This window comes from Myxocyprinus asiaticus, chromosome 13, assembly GCF_019703515.2.
Source record: "Myxocyprinus asiaticus isolate MX2 ecotype Aquarium Trade chromosome 13, UBuf_Myxa_2, whole genome shotgun sequence".
NCBI lineage: Eukaryota > Metazoa > Chordata > Actinopteri > Cypriniformes > Catostomidae > Myxocyprinus > Myxocyprinus asiaticus.
The window spans coordinates 11,403,590-11,413,307 of NC_059356.1; the positions used below are offsets into that span (position 1 = coordinate 11,403,590).

General features: G+C 38.0%; 1 protein-coding gene across 3 annotated transcripts in view; it reads left to right on the forward strand.

The window, feature by feature from the left end:
* Positions 1–8,771, forward strand: part of LOC127449788 (glucagon receptor-like) — a 140,144-nt gene extending 131,373 nt beyond the window's left edge. For 2 of the 3 annotated variants that reach the window (XM_051713340.1, XM_051713341.1), the window contains exons 13-14: positions 183–224; positions 312–8,771. In XM_051713340.1, the coding sequence (XP_051569300.1) occupies positions 183–224; positions 312–674 (405 nt within the window). In that variant the 3' untranslated portion in view covers positions 675–8,771. Of the gene's footprint in view, positions 1–170; positions 225–311 lie in introns of all 3 variants that reach the window. The other variant, XM_051713339.1, reaches the window with a different exon arrangement.
* Positions 8,772–9,718: the final 947 nt, after the last annotated feature.

Below are 9,718 nucleotides of genomic sequence, written 5' to 3' on the forward strand. Positions count from 1 at the left end.
ATTGTTTCCCTATGATTTCAGGGGTGAGGGATTGGGGTATTGAAGCCTTAACTTTAAATCTACCTCTAACCCGACCAAACGGGGCACCTTACATAGATTGCAATAAATACCACCTAGTTGTAGCCATGTCAACTCTTAAATGGTAATAAGGTTTACTTATTCATGCTCAGATATGTCCACAGGGGCTGTTGGTTGCCATATTATATTGCTTTGTCAACAAGGAGGTGAGTTTGACTTCCCTTTTTTAATGCATACACTTGCAACTTTTCCTCAAATCCGTTTCCTGACCATTTGTCTTCCTGATTGGCCAGGTTCAGTCTGAGATTCTGAAGAAGTGGAGACGTTGGAAGCTTGGGAGGGACATTGAGGAAGAGTACCGCCACACTTACAGCCAGACTCTGCAGATGAAGAGTGGCAGCATCATGGTCCATCCACCCAATCTACCCAGATTGCCCGATATTGCCACCACAACCTCGACACTCTGCGGTCCAGAAGAGAAGCAGATGTTGGTGTCCTGCAGCCAGAATGGGATAGTAGCTCGGCAGGGATGCCTGCAGTTCACCTCCACACCACAAGATGGCTCCACCTGCAGTTCACTTACTGAGGACACAGTGGTAGCGGACATGGCACTACGTTATAGTGTTCCACAGGGCAATGCTGAGAGCAACCTGTGATCTGGAAGAGACATTTAACTCGAACAGTCCTTAACTCGATTCCTCTCACTTCTTCAGGATGAGAAGCCAGAACCCCTTGTCCTAGCTGGAGCGAGAGGTGTGTATATGAGTTTGTGAGAGTGTGTGAGAGCACCTGCCGTCTCTGAAGATCAGCAGGCAACTCATGATTGACATCTGATGATGGTAATTCATGGTGGACCTTATGAAGGATCAGTAAAGTGTAGAAGGTGGACAAATCTTAAGGAATTGCACAAGTGTACATGCTAAAAAACTCAATGAGTCTTACTTCTAATCTGGTATATCTATGTATCGTGTTGGTGGTTCAATAAATGAGACCCGTCTGGACAAATTCACACACCAAAACAACAGAAAATCATGCAGGGGACCAAAAGGAGCCATCATGACCAAACTTCTATATCTACAATGTCTTGGAATGGGTGGAATATAACAGACACACTGAACTGAACTTAAATGAACTGGTTTATGCATTCCAGAGACTGACCACGTATACATGTACGTTCTGAAATGTCACGTAAACAAGAACGCCAATTTCCTTACGCTGTTTAAGTGATTAAGAGAAAGCGGTTTAACACACCAGGGTTATTGTGGTTATATAAACGCTTTAGTGGCATTGTTACAGGTTTTTGAGGAGTGTGAATGTGCATGAACAGACTGAAATAACAAGAGTCATAGGAAAAAGCCCAACAACACAATTCCACTGCAGGTCACGGTAGAAACAAACATTGCAACAGCTCTGGAATATCTGGAAATTAAGCAAAGCAATGAAGAATAAAAGAGCGAAGTCTTCCTTGGATGCCATGTTTGTTATTTACACAAGCGTTGCGGGGAAATTACGTTGTTGTGGAGAAAGCTGCTTACTGTATTGTACTATACACCGATTTCGAGCCTTAAGCAGCTTTCTTGCAATAAATGGCTTTCTGGTGTCCATGTTAACGTGGTCACTATGATTGAGAGCGATGCAAAACCTATCTTCTCTAACTCATCCCTTCATAGCATTGTCTTTTTGGAAACAATTGACACTTTTGAGTACATGTAACAAGTAAGGGGGTGTTCACACAGGACACATTGATAAGCTAGATGGAATGCAATAGAATAGAGCACAACAGTGCCCGCCCACTTTTTTGCCATCTTGATTCCTTGATGTATTTTTTCCACGTTTATTTTTTCCATAGGGATTTCATAAAGATCTAAGCTATGAGCCAAAACAACCAGATCCGAGGTAAATCACAACATTACAAACTTTGATTCAAAGCAAAAAAGTTAAAAAATTAGACAAAAAGACAAAAGGTACATGACTGTGTACATGACTGTGTACCAATGAAGCACTGTGAATGAAAATGAAAAATGATGGAAACAAAGTTGTTGATTACTTGTGTAGAATCAATATATATTTAGTTTTAGTCTTTTTGCAAAATATTCAGATATATACAAAGATATAAGTAGTTACTGCTGTCGTTGGTTATCGTTAAAAATGAATTCCCCTATGGAAAAAAATAATGGGATTTTTACTTCTGGAAGCAGACTGTTGCACTCTATTGAACAAAAGGTGTGTTTATAGGCACATTAACACCCATACATCATTGCTGATGTACACATTCAATATATTTGAGTTGCTTATCCTGCCCACAGATTGATCTGGGCTACGTTTCCCAAAAGCATCGTAAGCCTAAGTAGATCGTAGAAACCATCAACTTAAGCTTGCAATGTTTTTGGGAAACACAGCCCTGATTGGCCCATTATCCTTTGTTGTAAAACTCACATTAGCTGGGTTTCCATCCAAATGCTTCGCATTTTTTATGCACATTTCTGAACAATTAGACTTCAGAAAATGTGAAACATTGCATGTTTCCATCAACTGTTTTATGCGCATTATCTTGAGGGAGCCCACTTCATGTCATAGAGCAGCTGAATGACCTCCTTGCTTCAGGGAGAGTTGTATTTGCTGTAATAAGAGCTATTATACATTGTTGTTAAATGCTACCAGGAGACGTCCCAGAATAAGTGCAATAGCTCAAATAACAAGGGATATAATACCAATTCTCAATGCTGCCAGCATCTATGTATCTGGGATTGCCCATGCTCAGAACAGCACGGGCAGATTGTGAGGATGAGCTATGGGTGAACCACTTCCGACTAACCAGAACTGAAACACTATTGAAATTGAAAAAATCTTAGAAATCCTAAAAAGGAACAGAAACATGTGGCCATATGGTTATAATACATCATCGTTTATACAAATAAACTGTTTCCATCACCTAAATGCGCATTTTTAATTATGTGAAAATCAAATCCAACTCATCCTAGCACGTAAACTTTAAAGCAAATGTTTTGAGTTTATCCACTTACAGCGCATTTCCATTCAGATTTCCTATGCGCAATTTCAAAATTTGCATACAAATAGTTGGATGGAAACCTTGTTGTTTATCCATTGTTTTTTAACTTCTAATACTTTAATACTGAAAATGTGGTGCTCATGGTGCAAGGTGCTGAAAAACAACGAAACACGCCCCTATGGCAAAAGACGTCCGTCTGGCAATTAAAATAAAGCACAACTGGAATGCAAGAATTTGTCCTGTGTGAACAGATCCTAAAGATGTTTGTTTAGTTTAATTAAAACATCATGACTAGGTTAGAAATTGATTGTCAAGTCAAGAAAGAACAGATCAAACAGTACTGACCGTGTGCCTTCTCTGTTGGTGATAAACCCAGATATCACAAAAACACAAAGATTATACAGTACAATACAATTCAAGTCCTGTAAAAATCCATTAGTCACACACACATACTTCAGAGGGGAAAGCTACTTAAGGCAGATACACTGAACAGGAGCTCAAGCAAGAGTTACATAAATGTGCAACTATTAATCATGATGATGTGCTCCCTTCAAGGAAGCATGCTTGGGATACACAAACATGTAAAATAAACCCATACGTAAAAGGCTTTAAAGGGTCTGAGTCAATGACCCCGTTTACATGCACTTAATAAAACGGTTTATTCCAGGGTTTTTGCAGAAAGCAGCATTCTGAAACATCATATAAATGCGGTCGCCATTTACTTTATGCCGTTTACGTGTTCAAAAATAAACTGTTTAACACATCTAGGTTTCTCCCGGAGAACGCGGGTTTATGTGGTCATTTAAACGCATATATTGCGCATACACTGCAATGTGCATAAAAAATACCAAATAACTGAAGTAACGTCACCGGATGTATTGTTGCATCATATCAACAAGTCAAACTGCATGAATTCAACATTTCTGGGGAGTACAGTAGGAAAGGGAAAATCACACAAATGTATACAAACAATCAACTCAAACACATCAGTTAAAATATCGACTAATTTATCTCGCATCCACGTTTGCGCTCAAGTGCTTTGGGGGAATACTGGACCGTAGCATGACGTAAGAGGGAACACATCACTTTTTCATTAAAAAGTTAAGGAAACAAATAGTGCATTAACTGTGGAACATTTGGAAATAAAGCAAAGCATTGGAGAACAAAATATAGCCTTCCTCAGACGTCAAGTTCATAATTTACAAAAGCATTGTGGGGAAATGTGCACTGGAGAAAGCGACTTGCTGACCGAGGCACATGTACTGGGGTAATGAGTAAACCGCTAACACAGTGCATGTAAACAGAATGGGAACACCGTTTTCCTGTCTTAAGCAGCTTTCTTGCAATAAACAACTTTCTGGTGTCCATGTAAATGAGCTCAATGCCTTAATGGAGTTTTATGTCAGATATGAATCCTGTGTTGCTCGTCAAAGCATATAACAATCCACCAGACATGTTGATAACAGTAAGTATTAGTTAGCTTCCTGTTGTGCGTGTTTCTTGTCTCCTGATAGGCAGTTTAATTCTTTGGCATAGAGCTTTGAAAGATGTTCATGAAACGTAGGAGGATCGGTGAGGAAGACAGGCGACAGCCATGAGAAAATTTAGAACAGTTTGCAGCTCAAGACATCGATCAAAACAATTCCTCACTAATTGCTATAAATATACACAGACATACCACTGAAATGATTTTGCATTGAAGTTTAAAGGAGAAGTGTGTAATTTATTTGTATTGCTAGCAGGACCAAAAAAAAAAAAAGTAAAATAAAATCTAGTTATTTTTGCAATTCTGTTTGGTGCCACCAGTGGCATAGATGTACCAACATGGTCTCATAGAACCGCATTATACCTACATTTTTGCAAAATTATTTTACATGATGCATTACATATCGAGGCACTTTCCTGTTGAAATGAACACTAGAGGCACTATAACAATGACTTTTATTCCCTTTTACACAAATCGACACGTAATTACGTGGTAGCTTCAGCAATTGTGTTTCTCATGTAACACTTTGCTTTCTATGACACTATCACTTAGGTTTAAGGTTTAGGGTAGGGAGGTTGGTTTTGTTGATTACAGCTTGGTAGAGGATTAACATTAGACATTTCATCAGTTTTTCATCTCGCATTTGCTTTTATGACACTATCGGTTAGGTTTAGGTTTAAGCTTTAGGGTAGGGAGGAAGGTTTTGTTGAATTGAAACTCAATAGAGCATTAATCTTAAAACTTCATTTGTTTTGGAGGAAATGTAACTTGCTTTTAGCACCACTCAATGGACATTCCACATCAGAACTGTCACGATACCTATAGGGGACCATGTAATATCAGTTTGCAAAAATGTCGCCACAGTCACGTAATTTTCATGAGATCAGGCTGGCAATTACACATTTCCCCTCAAATGGGCTAATTTGCACAATTTTAATTTATAATTGTTAAATATGTAGATATCAGTATATGCCTGTTGAGATTTGTAATGACTTTGTTTTGTGTTGTGTGTTATTTGTGTATTTTGTGCTTGTGTGTGCTTCATGGAGAGTGAAAGAATCCTTGCGGTCCTGGTTTAAAGTTTATCTGCTTAAAAGAGAAACTGACCAATCTTGCCCTTTCTGTGAAGCAAACTGAGATAAATCTGTGTTAGGCGGCTATTTTGTAATACTGTAATTATTACAGGTGAAAGACTTTAATGAAGAACATAGTTCAAAACATTGCAAAATCTAGTTGGACCTCTTTTTTTTTCTCTTTAAAAAAAAAAAAAAAGGGAAATTCTTTAGTGCCACAAGGGATCAAAGGTCATGAACTTCTATATCTGAGCTTCTCTGCAAAACACTACAATCCCTGTTGGCTATTTCAAACAAATATTATACAAATGGCATCATTTATTGTTACCCAACCATGAGAATATACATGGAAGTCGATAAATTACGCATACTGTACATGGGTATGTCTCCTGTTTCAATGTGAGTCTTGAATGCCAAAGCCCTCAGCGAATGCTGGGAGCCAAAGAGTCTGTTACACTCTAGGAGTGAACTGGCCAAGAATATCCCAGGGGTACGAGAGCCAAGCTTTTGAAGTAGAAGGAATGTAACAGGAGGTGCATTTGGTTAATAAAAGCATACAGTTTTTGAAGCATCAAAAACTTTTAATACATTGATAACTGTCAATAGTTCTTAATGGAATAGTTCACCCAAAAATGAAAATCTTCTTGTCTTTTCAACCACAAAATGAAACACAAACATATTTGGCAGAATGTCCAAGTTTTTTTTTCCTATACATTGAAAGTGGATGGAGATTTATATTGTCAAGCTCCAAAAAGTCTTAAAAAGCCTAATAAATAGGGCAGACTCATGATAAGGATGTCACTGCAGTGACTTTTTCCATCATGCATCATGAAAACGTCGCACATGTTTTACCACATTATGTTTCATTACACTTATAAATATATTAGGTGCATTATACTATCATATCAGTATTTAAGATCCCCTAAGCCAATCCCATTCCTAAACCTAACCACTTATAAGCAATATAAAACATGCCTCAGGCAGGTACATTTTGCCACAATAATTTTAATTTACATTACACCATAATATAGATGTTTTTGAACATCTAACCCAACCCTTACTCCTAAACCTAACCCTTAATTTGACAACAATATAAAAGACATAACAAGCAGATAAAAGTTCAATCATAATGATCTCATTCTTCCACAAAAAGACAAAAAGTTCATAAAATTATTCCAAACAATTTTAAGTGTTTAATGTTACTCACACAAAGCCGTCATCGATCCCGAATACAGTGCACAAATAGCATGAATCATTTTTATGGTGCTTTTCTCCTTTTTTGAGACATAATTCAGACATTCTAAAAACTCCCTTTGTGTCCCGTGGCAAACAAAACGATTAAGAAATAAGCAATAAATAAATAAAGCAATGAGTAAATGATGAGAGAATTTTCATTTCATTTCTTTTAAAAATTTTGCCTTGGGTAAAGTATCGTAATCCTCAAAATTTAGTTGAATATGGCATCAGAGTGACATTTAAAATACGGACAATTAGTGACGTTTTAGAGATGCATGCAATGGACCAAGGAAGATGTTTTGGTGGCGCAGACAAAAATGTGCAATAGGTATGTATTTTTATGAGTGTGTGTTGCCATAAAACTAGTCCATACAACTTTTTCACTTTATTCCAAGTCTTTTGAAGCCATGCGATAGCTTTGTGTGAGGAAAAGTCAAAATTTAAGTTGATGTTCTTGTAGTTTTTTTCTTCACTTTTTTCAGTCTTGCTGATTGCAATCGGTTACGAGGCACACAAGAACCAATGGTGTATGACGTCATTGACAACCTGGTGTGATGTGTCTGAGGGCACAATTCTTTAAATTTAACAAGCGTGAATGAGATGGGTGAGCTCTAGTGGAGGGGAGACTGTCAATGAGCACGTTTACATGCACACCAATACGCTGATTACTCTGTAAAATCTGATTACTTATTTAAAAAATCTGACAAAGCAATAAATTCGTGTTTGCATGACATTTGAAATAATCACATTATTCTCTGCTTTTGACGTCAATCCGCGAAGAAGGATGCGCACATTGGATGCGCACATTGGAAGAATGCCGGTTCATGTGTTTATATGCCACACGAAATCAGCAGATGGGCAAAAATCTACCCGTGTCAACCGGTTTATTCATAAGCCGTTTATGGCCTTTACGCTGATAAAGGAACCCGGTTTATTGCATTTAAATGAGCACATGTGTTGTCAACTTATTAAGCATTATCAGTGTAAGAACGTGCATGTAAACACGCTGTAACACAAAGGATGGGCAAGGAGGAGGCAGGAACCGGCTGAACAGTAAACAAAGTTTAATGGTAAACTTAAAACCAACATAAACGAACATGCAGCACGGCCACATGCGTCTCTCTCTCTCTCGAACCGGCATCTCCGGCTGCCCTTTACCTCGCTCTCCCATTGATCAGCTGATTCAGGGCCCATGCCCTCCTCATCACACACGCTCACAAATGAAGCAATTATTTGCCTTCAGAAGACTTGAGATATAGCTTTCAAGCCATGTGGGCTACTTTTCTTGGGGTGGGGTTATCTTGGCAGTATAAATTACCATACTGGTAAAGGACATTCTGCCTAACATTTAGTTTTTCAAGGAAGAAAAAATATGAAGTTGGACATCGGGTTAAGTAAAATTGAGTAAATAGTGAAAGTTTCCTTATGGGAACTTGTGAACTATTCCTTTACTTTGGTTGGTGCCAAAACTTGAAAACAATAAACAGAAGATGCAAGTAAATAAAATATTGCTCAAGAGACAAGAGATCTTTTTTGGCCCTGGCTGCAGTGTCTTTGATTGAATGTATTGTGTACAGTGTAAGTTTCCACCTTTTTTTTTTTTTTTAAATCACAGTGTTGGTGTTCAATGGTATATACCTAATTTACATTGCGAGCGGCGCAATAATTTTGAATTCTCCCGTTATAATTAAAGATGCTGCCAACACTGCAAGCAAGCCATGTAGTGTGACATCGCTTGCAGCAAAGACAGCTTTGTTCATTAATGGGTGCATTCTAGGTTTTTTTTTCTTTTTGGTGGTGGTGGTGTTGTATTGCTTACTGTGCAGATGGGGTGATGGCATGGCTGGCCAGACTAGTAGAGGAACAGAGAAGCCCGCCATACTTCATAAAAATGTGCTTGTGTGTTTTTCTTTTTATTATTATTAATTCTGATATGAAAATGGTGACAAATAAATTCAAGTAAAAAAAATACAATAAAAAAAATGTGTGTGTAGTTTATCTGCCACTATTAATACAAATAGCTCCAGTGTGGGTATGTATTGTTACGCAGACTTACACTACATTTAATTTCTCCATTGAAACACATAAAAATTAATCCTGGCATTTGCATTACTAATAGCACAAACATTAAATGTTGGCTTGATAAAGCCAAGTACAGTTTGAAGAGAGATTTTAAATTTGAAGTTTATATAAGTCTTGTGTAGTTTGTTTCCTTTGGCAGAACATTATGTAGATAAATTTGATGCTTGAAGGAATGTGGGCCTTGCTATGCGGTTGCCAAGGTATTCATAATGGTTGCTAGGCATTTTCTGTTGTGTTCTGAGTGGTTGTTATGGACTTGCTAAGTGGTTGCCTGTATTCTGAATGGTTGCTAAGCACTTTGTGATGTATTCTCAGTGGTTTTTAGGCAGTTGTCAGTGTGTTCTAATATCGTAGGGAAAAGCAGCTACAAAGTAAAATAGCGTAAATAATCCTGAAACATGAATCCCTTTGAAGCATACTTGATTTTTTTATCCGTTTGATTTTTCTTTAAGCCCATTGGCCAAGCTTGTGTCCTGCTTTTACCAACATAAATCTGTCCGTTTCACCATAGGCTTCTCTTATAGGCTTTTCATGGCTTATACGTGTTATTTTTCCCACTGCAGCCCTGGTTTTTCTAGGGAAAGACCCAAATGAAAATGTGTTTTGATGTTGATATAGAGCTATAAATTTAATTTGGATTGCCTCTGAAGAATTTGATGAGAATTCTCTGATTTATGAGCAGATCTTGGCAGTTTGAGAGATCTTGAGTTTGAGATAGTGTTGGGTTCGAGTCCACCTTAGTGGAGTCAGAGTCAAGTCTGAGTAACAGTCGAGTCCGAGTTGAGTCTGAGTCCAAAAGGGGCTGAGTCGGAC